General features: G+C 40.8%; 1 protein-coding gene across 1 annotated transcript; it reads right to left on the bottom strand.

The window, feature by feature from the left end:
- Window positions 1–8,807: 8,807 nt before the first annotated feature.
- GJA1 (gap junction protein alpha 1) lies at window positions 8,808–20,660 on the bottom strand. Its single transcript, XM_062186702.1, has 2 exons — window positions 20,439–20,660; window positions 8,808–11,732 (listed from the first exon to the last, which is right to left on the bottom strand). Exon 2 carries the CDS (start codon window positions 11,714–11,716, stop codon window positions 10,568–10,570), a length of 1,149 nt encoding a protein of 382 aa, XP_062042686.1. The 5' UTR covers window positions 11,717–11,732; window positions 20,439–20,660; the 3' UTR covers window positions 8,808–10,567.
- Between the last annotated feature and the right edge of the window lie 326 nt (window positions 20,661–20,986).

Here is a 20,986-nt window from a genome sequence, read left to right as displayed (position 1 = left end):
TTTGGGATGAGAAAAGTCAGTGAAATCTTGAGGTTGCTTCTGTAGTTCAAAAGCAACATACTTTGAGGCTTAGGATATTGTCTTCTGAGCCCCAACAATGGCATACTAGGAACATGAAGAACATTGAATAATTCATGTAGTGACAAAAAAAAAAAAAAAAAAAAAAAGCAAGATGCCCTTGGAGTATAAAGCAGGTAGCCCAGAGAAACAGAGGAAGGTTCCAAGAGGAGGAGAGATTTTAGCTGAGAACTGAAGGATGAGTAGGAGTTAGCTATGTGAAAGTGAAGAAGTTTGGGCCACAGAGAGCCATTTGTGTGGGGATCCCAGATGGGAAGACAGTTGCAATTACTGGAAAACATCTAGAACAGGCACAGCTCAGAGAGACGTGAAGATGGATGAGGCTGCAAAAGAGCTCTGAGCCAGCTCCTATAACATTTCTGAGGCCTACTGAAGTATTGCAGTCATTATTTCAACAAACACAAAGGGAGCCATTAAGATTTCTAAATGAAATCCATTATGCCTCCTTTTCCTGTTCTTTTCCTTGATGTGTTATTAATACTCCTTCTAGGGGTGTGCCTTGCAGTACAGTGGGTGAAGCTGCCTGTTTGGGATGCCTGCATCCCACATCAGAGCGCCAGTTGAGTCTCAGATGCTCTACTCCCAGCTCAGCTTCGTGCTTCTGCATGCTCTGGGTGGTAACAGATGATGACTCAAGTACTTGGGACCCTGCTACCCATGTGGGACACCAGAATAGAGATATTGGCTCCTGGTTTCTGTCTGCTCCTGTCCAGGCTGTTGCAGGCAGGTGAAAGTTCTCTCTCTCTCTCTCTCTCTCTCTTTCGCTCTGCTTTTTAAATAAATAAACTTTAAAAAGTACTCTTTCTCGTTGCTTTAAATTGAGGACACATTCTTATCCTTATTCTTACAGGTGGATTTTTATTCATCAAATCTTGGAGTTCTGAAGGTCACTTACTGTCTGTGCCATCTACAATAGGAATTAGTATATTTAAAATGTTTCTCACCTAGTTTCCTTTTCATATTTACAGTTATTTTCTAGCCCTCTTGTACTGCATTTAGGGTAGTCTGAGACACTAAACGTTGTTTTCTAATGGCCTTGTGATATTTCATAAGTTGAAATATCCTTGTTTTATTTATCAAAATTCTTGTAGAATTAGAAAACACCTGGTAATGTTTTGATGTTCAGACTTGACTGCTAGATTTTTTTCCTGGCAGCACTTCTTTCCCCTCTGCTCATTTCTCTCTAGAGAAGTTGTATCCATTAGTTAATGCCTCCCGTTTATCAAGGACACATTACAGGTCCTGGATGCGTTACTCATCCCTCATTTAATTGTCACAACAACCTCGTAGGAATGAGATTTTATTTTTGTTTATACCTGAGGGACTGAGGCTCAAAGATTATGTATCTTACTCAAGATCACACTGCAAATAAAAGACATGCACTTCCTCAAGTAATCAGTTTCTGCTAACCTGTGCTTCTGCTAGCTTCAAAATATCCCTGGAATGGTAAATGATAGATAGATACATAGATAGGTAAATGATAGATAGATACATAGATAGGCAGACTTTCAACAAGTTCATGTTTGATATTATGAGTATTGAAATGAGAGAGAGGAAAAGTGTTCTAATGCTCAAACCTTTATCCCACAAAACAATTAAAAATATGCAAAATCAGGTCACTGATGAAAAATACATGTTATTTGCTATAAGTGGAAATGGATGATAAAAATAGAAGAATACCAAGTTCAAATTGTCAATATAGCTTTGCATTGACATATGGTTGCATTTATGGTTTGAGGGGAATACTAAAAATAACAAGAAAGGACATAAGATTTGTTTAAAGCAACATTTAAAAAGCATGTAATGTACACAGATGAACACAAAACAATCTTATTAAATATAGCATGAATTATTTCAGACCCCCATGTCTTGCAAATTTCTCATTTAATTTTACTTACCTTATTTTTTGCTTAAAATATAATTTCAACACAGAGCACTTTTTTTATTGATCACTTTTATGAGCACTTTTCAAGACGCAATGGAGTTTATGTTCTACAAGTGTTGGAAATTCCCCAGAAGTTCTGGGATTTTTGGAAAAATCTTAAGGCATTCATGTTTCTAATTCTTGTAAGCATTTGCAGCTTTAACGTAATGTGGCCTTTAAAACACTGCCTGCTTTTTAAAGGTCACCTTATATTTAGTCACAAATTGAGACAGTTGTTAAAGATATTTTTTAAATGAAGGATGAAATGCTGACTAAATACCTGAACGGATCACCAAGTTATCTTTGTTACCACAAGCCACATGCTTAGCGATGCATTAGATTCATGACAAATTGAAAGAGTACATTTTTTCTTTCAGTAATTTTTTCCAAAGCAAACACATTGCTTGTAAACCAAAAAAGAAATGAAACAGCAAATTCCTCTGATGTCTTAACTAGCGACTAATTACACTCTTTTCTATTAGCATGGGTTTTTTTCCTGCCCGTTTAGAGTACTTTTATATGAGGATTTCTACGCTGAAATTTTTCTCTATTCTGTTACTCGTAATACATTACAGCTTCTCTAGCTCTTTTTTTCTCACACATAACAGCTAATTATCACATAGAATCATCAGTTTAGAGCCAGAGTCTGACTGTAATGCTGACTAAAAATCACTGGTCAAATGCCAAGAGGCACCTTCATTCCCACATTTGCTATGTTTGGAGTTTTTAGATAACCATCACCTACTGTACTTATGCTCTTTAATTATAAAGTACTAAAAGTCCTCTAGACAAGTGAGGACCTGCGTGAAGATGAAAATTAAACAAATTTTTTAATGGTTCCCAGTGACACTCTTTAATTACACAGGTTAAACATCTGCTACATTATTCCAGAGTCAGTACTGCAATATTTAACTTGGAACTTCTTTGTTAAAAGGTAAATATTTGGGGGAGTAAGATGTAAGGTGTCAAGGTATACATGACAAACAGAAGTATTTGATACCACAAGTTAGCAAACAAAACTTAACCAATAGGCCAGCGCTGCGGCTCAATAGGCTAACCCTACGCCTTGCGGCGCCGGCACACCGGGTTCTAGTCCCGGTCGGGGCACCGGATTCTGTCCCAGTTGCCCCTCTTCCAGGCCAGCTCTCTGCTGTGGCCCGGGAGTGCAGTGGAGGATGGCCCAAGTGCTTGGGCCCTGCACCCCATGGGAGACCAGGAGAAGCACCTGGCTCCTGCCTTCGGATCAGGGTGGTGCGCCGGCCGCAGCGTGCTGGCCTCGGCGGCCATTAGAGGGTGAACCAACGGCAAAAGGAAGACCTTTCTCTCTGTCTCTCTCTCTCACTATCCACTCTGCCTGTCCAAAAAAAAAAAAAAAAAAACTTAACCAATAAAGAAAAAAAGAAAGAGAGAAACTCAATAAAACAATAAAAGCCTTATATCATTTAATCCATTTTAACTTCAATTATAGATTCTGGGTAGGAAACAGGTTACAGAATTGAAACTTCAGTAAAGAACAAAATCTAAGAGCAAAGTATATACTTTTGACCTGCCATGCTGTGAATCAGAAAATTCTAGTGATAAGCTGGACAGAAGAAACTTAAGACGAGGCCAGCGTTGTGGCTTAACTTGCAAAGCCGCTGCCTGCAATGCCTGTGTCCCATTGGGGCGCCGGTGGTTTGTATCTAGGCTGCTCCATTTCCGATCCAGCTCCCTGCTACTGGCCTGGGAAAGTGGCAGAGGATGGCCCAAGTGCTTGGGTTCCTGCCACCCACATAGGAGACTTGGAAAAAGCTCCTGGCTTCTGGCTTTGGCCTGGCCGGGCCCTAGCCATTGTGGCCATTTGGAGAGTGAAGCAGAGGTTGGATGATCTCTCTCTGTGTCTCCCTTTCTCTATAATTCTGACTTTCAAAAAAGCCTTTTTTTTTTTAAAGAAAGAACTAAGAAAATATGAAAATGGAGAAGAAATATGATTGAAATCTCTGAGCTGAAAGGACTATCCTAAATTATGTGGTAATTTCTTGTATCTGCTGTCATTTTTAATTTTAAAATTATAAATTATAAAATTACAAGATATTTTAAAAATAGGGCATATAATATAACAGACAAATCTCTGTTGTGCTTTTAACCTAACATTGGATTAGATATGACAGGATGCTGGAAATAGTTACATTTTGTCTCCAAATTACTGTAGTCTCACTGAAATTTGAAACTCATGAATGTCAGGTGGTTCCCCCTAAAGACTTTCAAATTATCTGCCCCCAAAAAGGGAATCATTGACAAGCTTGGCCAAACTCCAGAAAATTGTCACAATCAGTGCCTTTAACCAATGCTTTGGTAGTGTCGTTGAATAAATCTTTATATAGAATGGCCCATTAAATTCAATTTCATTTCAGTTGCTCTGAGTTGAGGAAAACTTGAACTTCAGCCACAATACCAAATCTTCAAAGGCAGTAGCCAATTAGAACTCTGGGACACTAGGTGGACTTGAGTCTTCAAGTCCTGTTTCAGCATATCTCAAGTTCTTAGCCTTACCTAGTAGTTATGTGAGTACATCTCAGTTGGAGTCATTTTCTCACAATTTAGACTTTAATTTAAACTTGAGTCAAGAAAAATTCCTAAATTATCTGTGTTCAGGATTAATAAATATCTTAAATGTGTAACTCTGATGTGAGTTTTTAAAGCAGAAAGCAATCTTACACTTCTCTTTATTTACTTTTAAAATAAAACAACCCTTATGGTTTCTGCTACCATAGCAACTGAAGCCCAATTTACTGTCTCTACTAATTCTGACGAACAGTTTTATAGAGAGTAACTGACTGATAAGAAATGCTAGCACAAAAGCCAGAACCAGCTCCACTTTGTTTAAAGGAAAAAGAACTCATTTCTTCATTCAGTAAGACTCACATCTAGGGTTTGCCTTCAAAGTGACTGCCTCTTGAGGCTGTTTTTGTATTCACAGAAAAGTGTGTGGGCATTGAAATTATGCTATGTGTCATATCCCGAATAAGCATTTGGTCATTTGAAAGAAACATCTGGAGGTCACAAGAAAGGATCTGCCTTAAAATTTCAACACTTTTGAAGACCAGGAAACAAATGTGAAAATTTCTCCAAATTAGCTCTCTTTTCTACACAATACTTGTAGAGTCTTCTTGAAGCATTGCTTCTGTCTTGTTCCATGCCTCCTCTTGAGTTCTGAAAATTGCCAGCTGCAAATTCTGACATGCAAAGGGCTCGGCTATATTTGCCCAACCAAGGAAAGGTAGAAACAGAATCTTGGAGCCAGTAAAGATTATAAACATGTTTCTACACTGTCGGTGCACTGTTTATAGAGAGAACTCACTTTAAGACTTTAATAAGACCCCAAACTTGGTTATTTTCCTCTCCCTGTGAGTACAAAGCACAGATGTTTTGACATGTTGAAATTTGAAGTTTGGAATTTTTAGAAGGGACACTGTGTGGGCGGGGAAGGAACTCTCACCCCTGGGCAGGTCGAGAGGTTCAGCAATTTTCACAAAATACATTGAATGAGTAGCTCCTGTCTCGGAGGTGTAATAAAAATGTATGGGGGTTAGGGTGAGAAGGCAAAAAAAAAAAAAAAAAAAAAAAAAAAAGGCACTGGGCTTCTTTCCAATATCTAAAAACATTAACCAATTCTGCCACTTTAGAAAATACATAGAAAAATTCGTTAATAAAACTCAGAATCAAAACAATGATACAAAATCCATGTATAACCTCTCCCAAAAAGCTGGGGAATTTCATATAAAGGCGGAGGTCTTGCTTAAGAATTTCTAGGGCTGGTATCTAACTCAAGTGCTTAAGGCACAACTTGGGAAACCCACATCTCATTTCAAAGTCCCTTAGTTCAGAGCAGTTGCTGTGGCATAGCGGGTGGGGCCATCACCTGCAGTGCCAGTCTCCCCTGTGGGCACCGGTTCTAGTCCCGGCTACTCCACTTCCGATCCAGCTCTCTGCTATGGCCTGGGAAAGCAGTAGAAGATGGCCCAAGTCCTTGGGCCCCTGCACCCGCGTGGGAGACCAGGAAGAAGTTCCTGGCTTCCTGGCTTTGGACTAGCATAGCTACGACTGTTGCAGCCAACTGGAGAGTGAACCAGCAGATGGAAGACCTCTGCCTCTCCTTCTCTCTATGTGTATTTCTTTCAAGTAAATAAATAAATCTTTAAAAAAAGAAAAAAGTCCTTGGATTCACGTTCTGGTGCCAGCTCTGCTCTCCATTCCAGCTCCTCACTAATGTGCATCTTGGGAGGCAGCAGGTGGGCCCCTGCAGGCATCTCCTGGAGATCTGGATTGAGTTCCCAGTTGGCCTTGACTCTTGCCTTTGTAGGGTAAGAGGCAGTTTGGAGCTCTTTCTGTTTCTTTGTCTTTCAAACAAATAGGTAAAAATTTGAAGTAACTTCCTCATTAAAAAAAAAAAAATACAACTTCCTGGTGAAGGCATTGTGGTGTAGCAGGTTAAGCTGCCACCTGGTATGCCTGCATACCTTATCAGTGCCTGGGATGGAGTCCAGTCTCTGCTTCCAATCCAACTTTCTACCAGTGCACAACCTGGAAGGCACCAGATGATCTCTCATGTGCCTAGGTACCTGCCATGCACATGGGAGACCCGGATTTTTTAAACATGAAATTTTATGCAAAAAATGCATTTCTAGTAATTATTTTTGGGTGAAACTGCTTAAATTTGTCATAATTTTTCAACCCAGTTAAATGAAAAATGTGGAACCTAATTTTTAAAACTTCTGGAAGGATTCACATTGTAAGCTTCATAGGGCAGGAACTACTTAACAAAGTGCTTGATGGATGGTTGATGTCTGAAACTCTTAACAGTGGCTTCCTCTATGAATTAGGATTTCTCTGTTGTGCTTAAAAGGTTTCATTTCTGATTTCATAGACCTCTGTAGTTTCTTAAACTGTATACATTTATAAAATGTATAATATATATATGATGTAGATGTAATATTTCCTTTTTTTTTTTTTTTTTTTTTTTTTAGATTTTATTTTTTATTTGAGAGGTAGTTACAGTGAGAGGGAAACAGAAAGGTCTTCCGTCTGCTGGTTCACTCCCCAGATGGCCACCACAGCCAGAGCAGTACGGATCTGAAACCAGGAGCCAGGAGCTTCTTCCAGGTCTCCCACATGGGTGCAGGAGCCCAAGTACTTGGCTTGGACCATCTTCTACTGCTTTCCCAGGCTTAGCTGAGAGCTGGATTAGAAGAGGAGCAGCCAGAATTAAAACCGGCGCCCATGTCGGGTGCAGGCACCATAGGCGGAGACTTAAACTACTGCGCCACAGTGCCGGCCTCAGATGTAATATTTCAAAATAGTGAAAAGCCTAAAAGTTGGGAAATGTTAAGGATGACCTACATGACTATTTATCTCCCTCCTTCAAATACAAGTTGGAAATTTTTTCTCCATGGGGCTGGCATGCCATATGAGCACAGGATAGAGGCCTAGCAGCTCCATTTCCAAGGCAGCTTCCTACTAATGCACTTGGGAGAATATCAGATGATGGCCCAAATGCCCAGGGGACCCACCACCTATGTGGGAGACCCAGATGAAATTCCAGGCTCCTGGCTGTTGCAGCTATTTGGGAAGTGAATTAGTTCACGAAAGACCTGTCTCTCCTCTCTGTAACTCTGCCTTTCAAATAAATTTTCTAAAATAGAAAGCTTGGGTCCTCAATGTTTTAAACATTTAATTGATGGGGAAAGGCATCTCCTAGACAGCTTCAATCTCCACTTATGTTCAATAGTTCTCAGTTCTGAGAGCTGAGAACTTATTTGTATCTCCCACAGGGGTAGCAGGCACCCAAGTACTTTACTCATCCACCTGTTGACTCCCAGGATGAGCATTTAACAGTACGCTGGAAATGTGAAGAGCCAGGACTTAAATCCAGGTACCAGGAAATAGAGTGTGTCTGCAATAGCGTCTTAAATGCTACAAACATATGCCCTCCCTTCACCCTCTTCAATCCAATATGTAAAATGCCCCAAAATCTCAGAATCAGTGCACTCAAGTTCCCACAAGTAGAAAATTCTGTGCCTGACCCCTTTAATGGGTGTAGTTACAAGACAGGCACACCAAAAGTATTGAATAAAATTAGTTTCAAGTTAAGTGTGTGTACTAAACAAATGAATTTCATGTTGAACTTGCACCCCATCCCTAAGACATCTCATTATGAACATACAAATATTCAAAAACACAAAATTCTGAACTCTTCTCCTAATTCCAAGCATTTTAGATAAAGGATATTCAATCACTATTGTCAGCTGACCAGAATTGTTCTACACCCTTTGACTGGTTGATTTTTCTTTGGGTGTTAAGCTTTTAAAATCTTGGTTTTTGTATCTTCATGTCTTGTAATAAAATAACTAAGGTTTAGCTCCTCCTTTATCACTCAGCATAACTATACTCAAACCGACTCTATTGTTGTTTATACTTTTATTTCCAGGAGGCTCCATTGATCTTAAAATTTCAGTATCCTAACATTTTCATACTTACTTCTTTCATGTATAATCCACTTATTACTCAATACTGCCCTATTTTAAACTCTCATCTCATTAAAGTTGTATTCCAGACTTAACACTTTTGTATATTTTATCTTATTAATTGAATAAATATTAAGATGATGCACTAAACATAGCAAATGATAAATATTGCCCTTTTTAAGATCCCAGGAAAATGTGAATTTTGTCCAGTTCTTCATAATCAAAGGAAATGTCTTTGATAATTTCAAATAGACGCAACAAAGCATGCTTTAAAAAACACAGCTTATAGAAGCTATTTTATACTAAATTAAAACTTTATTGAATAAAGAACACTCTCCAGAATACATGATCTGATGATGGACCAGGACTGCATTACATGCAATGAAGCTGAACATGACAGTAGTTTAACATGGAATGTCAAACAAATTAGTATTTTTTCATTGTACAAAACTGTTTATGTAGCTGATGTGCAACAAAAGTATGATTCTCAACATTTTCACCAATCATCTATGATGACTTTTAAAGACATTTGTAGAAACTGGTAGATATCTTTAGCATACAGTTCAAATAAATTAGTTACATGTGTACTACTGAAACCTCTTTCAACCTCCTTTGCATTCTGAATAAAATCTTAGTGCAAACATCAAAGTTGCTGGTCACTCCCATAGACTGTCAAACTCATATAGTAGGCTACAAGTTCTGAATTAATGTGTATTAAGTAGAACAAAACCAAAAATACCAGTTACTGCAAAATTCATTTAGGCACACTTAATAGTTCACTCTAAGCATTTCTTCTAAGTCTCTCACATTAATGACTAAAGCCTGTTTACAGTACTAAAATTCTATCATTCAAGCATCAATGATTACATTTCAGAAAAAGTAAATCATTCATTTCAGTAATAGCATCACTGCTATATTCTAAAAATAGAGAAAAAAAGAAGAAGAATCATAATTAACAAAATCAGTATCCATAATAGGATACACAGGGGGGAAAACACTTTAGGGGAAAAAAATGTGCTTTACTTGCACAGCAGAAATTATATAATGTAAACACCATGTTGGCCCACACCTCAAAATCCATGAGAAAAGTTCAAATTTGAACACTGTGTGTGCATTATTTTCAAATCTGTGTTTGTGAGTTTATACTGAATCTGCTTGTACCAATACATGACAAATAAAACACACTCTTACACACACACACACGTACAAGTGACTGTTAAATATTGAGCATGGCTTGCTTCCCTGACTAACTAAAAAAAAAAAAAAAACCAACACTTTAGTGACTTCCCAACTGGTTTAAAAATGTTTACAGAAACCATTAAATGAATGTGAATAGTAGTTGAGGAATGATGAAAATAAGTGATGGTAATGATATGATGAAAGTGGATGTTAAATTTAATGCACAGAACTGGCTGAGATGCAAATGCATTGCAAATGCATGGAAAAATCTTTCTGTGGGCCTTGTCTGAAATTTTGATTGATACCAAGAATAAAAAAATATAGTAGCAAAAGTCTGTTGACACCTGGAGGGTCAGGCCTAGAAAGCTTACCTTCAAAGTGCAAACTTTTACAATGGAATGTCTTAGCAGGGACGTAAAGATAATCCTGTCTTTTCCTTGTCCAAAGGAAGTCAGATGTTCAGGAAGAATTTAATCCTTGCTAAAGTTATTTCGGTTTCTTGGTAAAACAAAGCAAAATCTTTAGCCACAGTTATCACCCACTCTCACATACACAGAACCATTCTAAGGGGTGTGTGGGGGAGAAAAAGCCCTTACTATTATCACCTAATGCAACTCTTACTTAGAATTTTAAGTTCTTTCAATCCGCTAGATTAAATACCGACATGTACCCCACCCCGATTCCCTCCCTTTCCACCCTCCTATCACAGACACCCCCCATGAACCTAAGAATTCTACTGTCTTTATGTTTGTTGCCTAAGCCTCAAAACGAAGGCTGTTGAGTACCACCTCCACTGGAACAAAATTAACACCTAAGGTGCACTTTCTACAGCACCTTTTTTCTTCTCCACAATTGTGTGGAGTCTTGATGCTCAAGCCTGCATCTAGATCTCCAGGTCGTCGGGCCGAGGTCTGCTGCTGGCACGACTGCTGGCTCTGCTTGAAGGTCGCTGGTCCACAATGGCTAGTGGCTGTAGTTCATGTCCAGCAGCAAGTTTTTTAGAATTCTGGTTATCATCCGGGAAATCAAAAGGCTGTGCATGGGAGTTGGAGATGGTACTTCCTGCCTGCCCCATTCGGTTTTGTTCTGCGCTGTAATTAGCCCAGTTTTGCTCACTTGCTTGCTTGTTGTAATTGCGGCAAGAAGAATTGTTTCTGTCACCAGTGACCAGCTTGTACCCGGGAGGAGACATGGGTGAGAGGGGAGCAGTTGGTGAAGAGCAGCCATTGAAATAAGCATATTTTGGAGATCCACAGTCTTTGGAGGGGCTCAGCGGGCCAGTGGTGGCATGGTAAGGATCACTCTTTCCCTTCACACGATCCTTAACGCCCTTGAAGAAGACATAGAAGAGTTCAATGATATTCAAGGCAAGAGACACCAACGACACCACCAGCATGAAGATAATGAAGATGGTTTTTTCAGTGGGGCGAGAGAGGAAGCAGTCCACCTGATGTGGGCAGGGATCTCTTTTGCAGGTGTAAACGGCACTCAGGCTGAATCCATAGATGTACCATTGGATCAGCAAGAAGGCCACCTCGAAGACAGACTTGAAGAGGATACTGATGATGTAGGTTCGCAGCAAGCCCCCTCGCATTTTCACCTTCCCATGTTCTTCAATACCATACTTGAACTTCTTTATCTCAATCTGCTTCAGGTGCATCTCCACGTTGACACCATCAGTTTGGGCAACTTTGAGTTCCTCCTCTTTCTTGTTCAGTTTCTCTTCCTTTCTCATCACATAGAACACATGAGCCAAGTACAAGAGTGTGGGTACAGACACAAATATGATCTGCAAGACCCAGAAGCGCACGTGGGAGATTGGGAAGGACTTGTCGTAGCAGACATTTTCACAACCAGGTTGCTGAGTATTACAACGAAAAGCAGACTGCTCATCACCCCAAGCTGACTCAACTGCTGTCCCCAGGAGCAAGATTCGGAAAATGAATAGGACTGACAGCCACACCTTTCCCCCAGCAGTGGAGTAGGCTTGGACTTTGTCCAGGAGCTTGCCTAAGGCACTCCAGTCACCCATGTTGCCTAGGCACCACCTGAAAAGAAACAAAAAGACAATTAAATGATCACTGATTACAAATTATTAGTTTAAGATAGTCTTTTTTCGGATGATAGTCGAAATATCAGTTTCATCTTTCTAGCACTCTCTTCCTGTCTCATTTTTCTCCCCATGAAGAGCTAGCATATTCTTTTATAAAAGACAAATTAAGCCTCAGAAGCAGCAAATGTGGCAAAGTGAATCTAATCTTAACCTGTGGAGATGTATTGCTTGCTCAACCACTGCCTTGCCATGTGACTTGAGAAGCCGTCTGTGCTAAGTGCCTCTGCTTATTTTATTTGTTTGATAAATGAGGACAGCTCTTGCCTGGTAGGCCCATGACTGGATGCATGCCTAGGCAAAATGCTGATGTGTTATTCAAAGCAGAGGTATGCAAGAACACCCAGGTATAAGAATAGCATGTGCACACACACACACACAATCTCACTTTCCAAACTGTGATACTTGTATATGAAACAGTATTACTAATGTTACTTTGAAATATTTGTGCCTACTCCATATTAGTTATTCATAAGCCACCTTCTACAAGGACTAAATGTGCATCATGTTTCAAATAAAACATTCACTTTGTTTCAATACTACCTATAGCCTGAGAAATCTGCAGGTACATGGAGAGTGAACTGGCAGATGAAAGGTTTCCCTCTCTGCCTTTTGAAAAAATAAAAATAAATAAATCTCACATAGGGACTTGGGCTCCCAGTTTAAGCATTCATCTTGATTTCTGTTTCAATTGCTAGATATCTTAAGCCTAGGACTTCCTTATTATTGGGAATGAGAAAAAGACTTTTGTCTGTAGAACTTACAGAGATCTCAAAAGTTATGTAGTTCAATTTATGCTACTAATTGCCAGTCATTCATTTCCCTGGAGAAAAAAATTGGGTTCTAAGGATATAGAAACTGTTCAGGTATTGGCAGAGACAAAAAGATTTGCAATCCCCATTGCTAAGGCTTTCTAATACATCACACTGATTTTTAACATAATAAAGCTGTGATAAAGCCAGACTGTTTCCAACTTTGATGTATACAATCTTAGCAAAGACTGGAAGTCAGGAAGAACTGAGTAACATGATGGTGACAGGCATAGACAATACAGGCTAAATTTTTAGCAAACAGTAGTAATTGGAGGGTTTAGGAATGATGAAACAGTCAAAATTTTAGTAATTAGAAACAAGCAGACTTTTCAAGACTTTAGCAACAGATTTTTTAAATAGTATAACTAAAAGTGAGATTAGGTAGTCTTCTGATATATATGAAGGAACTTCAAAAATAGAATTGAAACATGTGTTTAATTTCATGCCAGGGGGCCCTGAAACCAGGAACTCAACCCAGGTCTCCCATTAGCTCCTTGAGCCATCACTATTGCTGCCCAAGATCTGCATTAACTGGAAGCTAGAATCAGGGAGCTAGAGGTGGGTATTGAACATAGGCACTCCGATATATGATGCAGGATGCTTAACACCGACCCCTCCACAAACTGCGAGGTACCCTGTATAAAGGAACTTCTCATCTGATACTGATCTCTGAGCCATATTCTCCTAGTATGAACTAAATGGAGCCAGGAAGAAGGGGGAATCTTTTCCCGTGCAACATTACATTTCTATATAGTGACTGCATCTCTTGGATATAGAGAGAGGCCATGAAAAAAATTAAATGGAAACCTGACCTGGGATTCCCTGAATGGAACAAAGAAGAGATGGTTGACCTAGCACTGGAGCCAAAGAATGCTATAAAAAGAGTGGAGGTAGATGAGTAGGCCCCAGAAATAATGCCCTCCCAGTGGTCATCCAAGAGAGCCTCCTACAATTACATGTCAATTAAAAAGAGCTTCCCTTCTACTTTCAGGAAGGGCCATTTTAGATTCTGAACTGACAAGTTAGAAAGGGAAACTGAAGTAGGAAAAGAGCAGTTAAATCAGAACAAAGGCTGGCAATGCTGACAAAGAGAGTTAAATAGCCAAGAGAAGGGCTGAAGTGAGGAGTAATTCAGCCTTGATGGAATTTGATTATGAGAGAATGTAAATGAAAAAGAAAAAAAAAACAGCTCTACAATTTAGTAGAAAACACTAGACTGGAAATGAAGAGGGTCAAACAAACACAACAGAATTTTTGGAGCTATATCAATAGACAGTTTCTATGTGATGATGTGTAAATTGGCCCTAATTCTGTTTGTAAAGAATTACAATATTTTGCCAGTGTCATCTGCTTTTGCTCAGATATTGCAATTGTTGGGAGAAAAATAACAAAAACAAGTATAAAACGATAAGCTGTCTTTTTTCGAAAGCACCCAGAGTTACAATTTGCATTAATGAGTTATATATATACTCTCTCATCTGAATAAGATATAAATTATCTAATTGAACCCCTTATAATCCTAACATGTAGACATCTGTCATTACCACCATCACAGAGACCAAACAGTATTCAACATGATGGCTCAACTTGTGAATCCCAAAAGGCAGCAAAAAGCAACCTTAATCACTGCCATGAACAAAAATTCTAGCAACTCATTCTATCTTCCACCCCACTTTAATATTTTTCATTTTTACAAGTTTTTGTAGAAAAAATAAAGCCCTTTTACAAGAAAAGGGCATAGGATATTTACAGAAACCTTGGCATGGACTCATATACAGACTATATATAGTGCAGTCTCATTCACCAGAAAACAGTCATATTCCATATTGGGTACACAAGAAAACCAAGGCAGCTGATCATATCACATATAATTCATGCCTAACCTGTTTCCAAATTGGAGTTTTATATGTAGACCATGGTCTAAATTAAGGACTTTTGTAAAGTCTTGTAAGGAGCAGATTCTTTGTTTAAATTTGCTTCCCTCATTTTATTTGAAAGACAGAGACAGAATTTCCAACTGCTGGTTTGTTCTCCAGGTCCTTATAACAGCCAGGGCTGGTCCAGGCCAAAGCCAGAAGCCAGGAACTCCATCTAGGTGGGTCTCTCATGTGGGTGACAAGAGATCTAAGTATATGAGCCTTTATCTGCTGCCTCCCAGGCGCACATTGGCAGGAAGTATTAATTGGAAGTAGAGCTGGGACTGGAAGCAGGTACTCTGATAGGAGATGTGGGTGTCCTGAGCAGCCTCTTAACTGCTGTACCAAACACCAGCTCCAAGAGCAGATTCTTGACGGGAGCTGGACTGCTCTCCTTGTGCCTTCTCTGTACCACATTAGATCACATTTTCCATTGCTCCCTGGACTGGGTTCTCAAAGCTTCAGGCACCAAATGCAACCTGTCTGAGAGACTGACTTTTTTTTTTTACTGTGTTCCTGAACTACATCACAATCAATTGGCAGCACTTGTTAAAACTACATTCCTGGCTCTCACCAGTCTGGAAGACAATTTCTAAGTGGAGGATCTGGGAAATGAATTTTTTGGTGGTTTTTCAAAACAAGTGCAACAGGTGATTCTGAACAAAATCAAGAAGCCTAAAAATACATAAGGAAATGCCTATGGAAGTTTCTGATGAAGGCACTCAATGGATTCTTTTTTCTGGGCAAAGAGAAATTCCGTATTTCCCATATACCAAAACATTTTATGCCCAAAATGCTAATGCAAGTCTTCCTAATGTTTTCTTCTCACTTTCATTTGTAAGAATCCCTGCCCCGGCCCGGGGGAGCAGGTGGAGTGGAGGGGGAAAAAAAAGAACCCCTGCCCCTTGAAAGAAATGTCTGAGCTCAGTTGTGACTACTCCGCAATACTTACAAGAGCCTAATGTTCTTTTTGGTAATACCCACATGCACGTAGGTAACACAACCTACATTCAATTCATCAACAAAGTACTGTGGGTACTAGCCTCAATATGCATCGAGAATAATGACCTCACTGCAGGTCTGAGCTCAGCCATCACCACCTCTCTTCAGGTTTCACGTCACTAGCCTGTTCACTCTGCTTTAAAACCAACACACACTCTTCCATCTCTTCCATCTACGGGGCTCATTTCCTCACTTGCTTCGGATCTCACCACTTTATTAGCCAACTTCCACAACCATGGAGCATGAAACAGCAACATCCTTTCTCTAGTCATGTCATTTCCTATTCCCCTTGCCCTGTTTTTGTTTTCTAAAAAAAAAAAAAAAAAAAAAAAAAGGCCCTTAGCTCTACTTGACATAGTATAGATTTACTTATTTGTCTTCCTGAGATGTACTTATTACTATTTTACCTTTCTTGACTAGAATGTGAGCTATATGAGTTTTGTCTACTGTTTATAGCCTCAGTGCTTAGCCTGTACAATGCAAAGAAAAAGAAAAAAGAACCAGGTTTCGCTTTAAAAAAAAAAAAAAAAACAACTGTCTCCTTAGGATTCCCTTAGTTTTATTTCTCAAACTTCCTAAATTTCAAGAACATTAAAATATCATTATAGTAAGAAAGTAATCAACATATCTTATTATACTGTGAAACAATCAAGTGACAAAATTGCTGCAACCTGCTTCAAATCATTTAGAACAGACAAGAAGGTGGCTGAATTAAGATAAAAGGCTTTGTAAAGAGCTTCTTAAAACTTTGGAGATGCTAATGATGGGATTCCGGCAAAAGTGCATCAGTTCACTATTATGATGTTCCAGGCTAAGTTAAACAGTGACAATAACATGGAAACTTGTGCTGTTGCCCTCCAGTTCTGGGATACTTTGACTTTACCACACGATTTTGTTGTATTGAAACCAGTACTGTAAGAAACAGCTTGTTTCAAATTGGGCTTATTTCAAGAATGACACATAGAGGGAGGTTAGGACGCTGATGGGGATGGACAGCAGATGATACTAACCTAAGTTCAATTAATTTTATCTACATATAGCCTGTGTGTATGTGGGCAGTGAAGTGATTCAAACCAGGTGCCATGGAACATATTCCCGGTTCAGACAATGCCCAACCTTTACATCTTTATCCTGGACAGTTAGCCTTTAGCCTAACAACATCTTATAGCCAAAGTGCTCCATGTGGCAAACATCTGTTCTAAATTATGCCTCATGGTTCTTTGCTCAGATTCTGTTGTTATGCATGAGAACCCCAGCCATTTCCACAGGTGTCTAATGTATGCCATGGAGCCCCTTAACACCTAGTTTTTTTTTGTTTTTTTTTTTTGTGTTTTTTTTTTGCCAGGGTTGGAGGAGATTGCAGGATGAGGATCACAAATACCAGCAATCTTTTCCTTCCCTGGTCTTCCCCACTCCCCATGAAGCCCTCAACCTGCACCAGCCTCTTCACAATAAAAAGATGAGTTAGGAGTTGAGGAATAAGGGACCCTATCCAGAAAAAGGATGATGCCAATCCATGCCACCCTTCCCCCAACACACACAACAGCTATCACTTCACTTCTCACCTGCACAAATGCCAAGGCCAGTTTGGGGATGCCAGAGGAAAACCCTAAGCCAGAAGCCACAGGCTCAAAGCCATGTTCAGCTGTGATCTACGTAACTTTACATTTCTACCCCGTCTCGGTGTTTCTTCTGTCTCGGGTCCGTCCTCACTTCCACCTCCAAGTTGGCTATTTTTATATTCCCCAGCCCTGTTATTTTGCAATCATGTGCACACATCCTTAGGGCCCAACTGTATTAAGAACAGTCTATTTTCTTCAATAATGATGGCAAGAGGTAGCCCATGCTTGTCAAGTTCAGTGAGAGCTCAGTAATATACAGCAATTACTCTTGAAAAGTCTTGAGATAGCTCATTTACTTTTTAAATTTGGTAATTTTTCTTCAATAAAATGGCAGTGAAGAATATTTACAAACACACTTTTTTTTCTAAGCTAGCAAAATTAGGATGTCAGATTTATGAGATTTTATAAAAGCCAACAATACTAGGAAAAGAAACCATGGTTTGAATTTTGGCAAAAGTCCGTACACACACAGCTGAATTCAGATAGCTAAAGCAAGGTGGAGAATTATTTAGGCAGTTATGCCAAGAATTTGGATCGCCCATGGAGGAAAAGGTCTGGGGATTTGTCTTCTTAGCTTTAACTATCTACTGAGTATGGGCATTAATGACAAACACTAGATATTTAACTTTTTCTCTCTAGAGCTGAACTGGCACTGGCAGATAAGGTTTGACATATCTATTCAGACAACCGAGAATCTTGTAGGGAAGTCAGAACAACAGGAAAGGTGGAGTAGAAGGTATTAATCACTGGTGACTTTCCTATCATTCCCTTCCCTCTGGGTATGTAAAGGCACCAGGGTTCACACCAAAGCTACACCTCTGGATATTACAAAAGAAGCGACAGAATGCTCTGGATCGTGAGGTCTCCACTCTTCTTTATGCGTGAATTAGAAACATCTAAGTAACAAAGCCATCCTCAAAATCCAAAAAACACTTTTAAGATGCTTGCCTCGGTCTCTATGGAACCTGTTTCCCGTGAAGGGTCCGCATTGGAGGAATTACAACTGCCAAGGGTGAGAACCTGAGAGGATGGGGCAGCTAGAATGACAAACCTCAAAAGGTATTAGAAAAAGGTGGGGCGTATTTCAACAGGGAAGAAGGTAGCCCTGCACCACTGCCTTTCCCGGAATGGACAGGTGACCTCCACGCTGGGACTTTGGGAAGCACAAGGCACCCACTCACCGGCCAAGCAGAACTTCCTTCCCAGGGCTGGCACAATTCTCAATTAGGCCTACCGAGAACAAATGGTCTTTCCCCAAAGGTATTGCTTTTATTTCACAGACTTGTTTTATTTCCCTTCTGGGAGTCAGATGGGGGAGATGTTCTTCACATTACTACAGAATTTACTTGGCGCTCTCCTTGTAAGCAAGTAAAAATGAGGCTTTGTGGGGACACTTCTGATGGAGTTCAAGTGTGCCATTATTCCCTTAGTTCAGAAGCAGAGGATATCAAGCCCACCGCCAAATAAGCCACCCCCTGCTGCGGGCAGTTAGGGAGAAACAGCAGCTGCCCCCAGGGCGGGGGTGAATGAGGCGGGTCACGGAGGGCTCCTGGATAAGCCTTATCAGAGATGCTCCGCAAACATGCGTCACTGAAAGGCCTGGGTGGGCTAAGAACTCCAGTTCAGCATTTCGAAACCCGCACCGACTTGCTTGAGGAACGTCACAGGTTCCCGCCTCGCTTCAGGAAGGGTCTTTTGGGCCCCCTCCCCGCCCCCATCTCCCGCCCGCCCCATTCTGGGGACGTTTCGGCGACTTCCAGGGGAATTACAAGTGCAATTACGAGAACTCCCAAGGTACTCAAGTTTCCTCGCCCAGCTTTAAGAGAAAAGGGGCGGGGGGGGGGGGGGGACAGTGCCGGCGAGGGCGAGAAGGCTGGGGATCACATCCACAGCCCGAGTTAAATCAATCGCTCGCGCCTCGGCCTTTTGGCGCGCAGCCCAGCCCTCCCAGCCCCCCAGCCCCGGCTCCTTTGGCGGCAGAGCTGGAACCCGCGCTCGGCGCGGCGGCGGAGGGCTGCACGGAAACAGCCGAAACCCCGCAGGCAGCGGAGGGGCCTGGAGGGGACGCGCGGCTGCGAAGATGGCAGAGGCGGCTCTCCCGGCGCCGCGCCGGGCCCCCCCGGCCTCGGCAAAACTTTCATTTTTATTTGCTTTTCGGAGTCTTCCGAAGCAAAGACTTGCACTGCGGGGTCACAGCCAGGAATCTAAACTAACTGCTTTCGTCTTTGGATTCTCGGACGGAGCGGAGAAATGCTCACTGGGGCACCAAAAGGCATGGCTGCGTGTCTCAGATTAACCGACTGTGTTACCAATAAAAGCCTTTTTAAAAATTGAACCCTCCTAAACACCATGAGCGTGGTCTCTGCCTGGTGGCCAACAACCTGGCGGCTACGACCCAAACATTTGCTCCAGAGTTCTCAGAGGATCCGCCAGGCCAAGGGGGTGGAGAGGGTTGGGGAGCAGCTCCTTCTTTCTCCCCATTCTTTCCCGTCCCCCAGTTTTCGGCGAGGACGTGGCGAGGGCACTCTGGCAGTCTCTTTCCTGAACGTCCGCTCTCCTGCACCTATTCAAGGTCTTCATTTCCCCAGCTGCCAGCGTGGTCGAGCAAAAGTTGGCTCCCCTGAGGGTCCCTACATCCTTGCACAGCGGTTGCTAACACAAACTACTTACAGTTGATTTTTAAATCTGCCTCTGAGTACTCTGAATTTTATACCTTGTTATTTAATGGGGCAGAATTCTAGGAAGGAACCACGTGGAAGTCCAATCGCCAGAGTCTTAACAAAGCAGATCTTACAAAACAAGTTTGCTTTGTAAGGCTATAGGACATCAGTAGAGATCCATAGGAAACAGCTGAATACCACAAGAAGCAAGCTAAGCAATTCTGCACTTTGATTTTTGTGATCTACTCAATCAAATCCTCAAACCAAGCCCCAGACCCCCCCCCCCCACGGACTACAGAGCACCTACACTATTACTGATTACAAAAAAAGGAAATAAAATTAGACTAAAAAGTACCAGATAGCCAGAAAACTAAAAGTTCTTCATTCTAATCCAAAAGATTTGAAACTTTTACCTGTTGAATTATTAATAGAAACTTTTTCTAACAGTCAAAATATTACTCCGGTATGTTCAATTTTAAGTTTAAAACCATAGAAACACTTTCAAGATCTCATCTCATTTAAAATATTATACACACAACTACAGTTAGCGCATTTCAAAACTTTAGAAAAAGTTCTACTTGTAGAAAAAGAAACTAATAGATAAAAAGTTTTTTTTTTTTTTCTCAACTTACTCGTTCGCCTAAAAGAAGTGAAGTAGGCACGCCAAGTGATTGAACTCCTTGGAGGACGAAGTAAAATGAACAGGCAAGTTCGGGCACTCCGACCTGTCTATTTAAAGTTTAAAAGTCTGCTGCTGTTTGGTACTTTCCTCACGCCTTCCCCCTAATGAAAGAAAAGTGCTGATACCTCGTAAAAGCTTTTTTCTAACTTGGAGCACAGAGCTTTTAAAAGTTTCAAGCCACTGACTCAACTAGGAGGAGGGGCTAGAATAAAGGGGAGGGAAGAAGGAAAGGCGAGGGGGAGGTGGCGAGGGGGCTGGTGCAAGTGGGGGGGGGGGGTGGAGAAGCAGAGAAGAGTAACGAGGTCAAGATAAGTTGTAGTTCGCCTTTGCTGACGAGAAAAACCAAAGCAACATTGGACACCTGAGTGCCACTACTTGGAGTCGCCCCTTGCAGATAAAAATGCTGGTTTCAGTGCTTGCTTCACCAAAGGATCTGGGATCTTGTGAAATGGTATATTTTTAAATATCACAAGAGTTCTTAAAATTAAAGTATGCGTA

This window comes from Lepus europaeus, chromosome 3 (assembly GCF_033115175.1).
Source record: "Lepus europaeus isolate LE1 chromosome 3, mLepTim1.pri, whole genome shotgun sequence".
Taxonomy (NCBI): Eukaryota; Metazoa; Chordata; class Mammalia; order Lagomorpha; family Leporidae; genus Lepus; species Lepus europaeus.
This window is presented reverse-complemented; position numbering and strand designations above follow the sequence as displayed.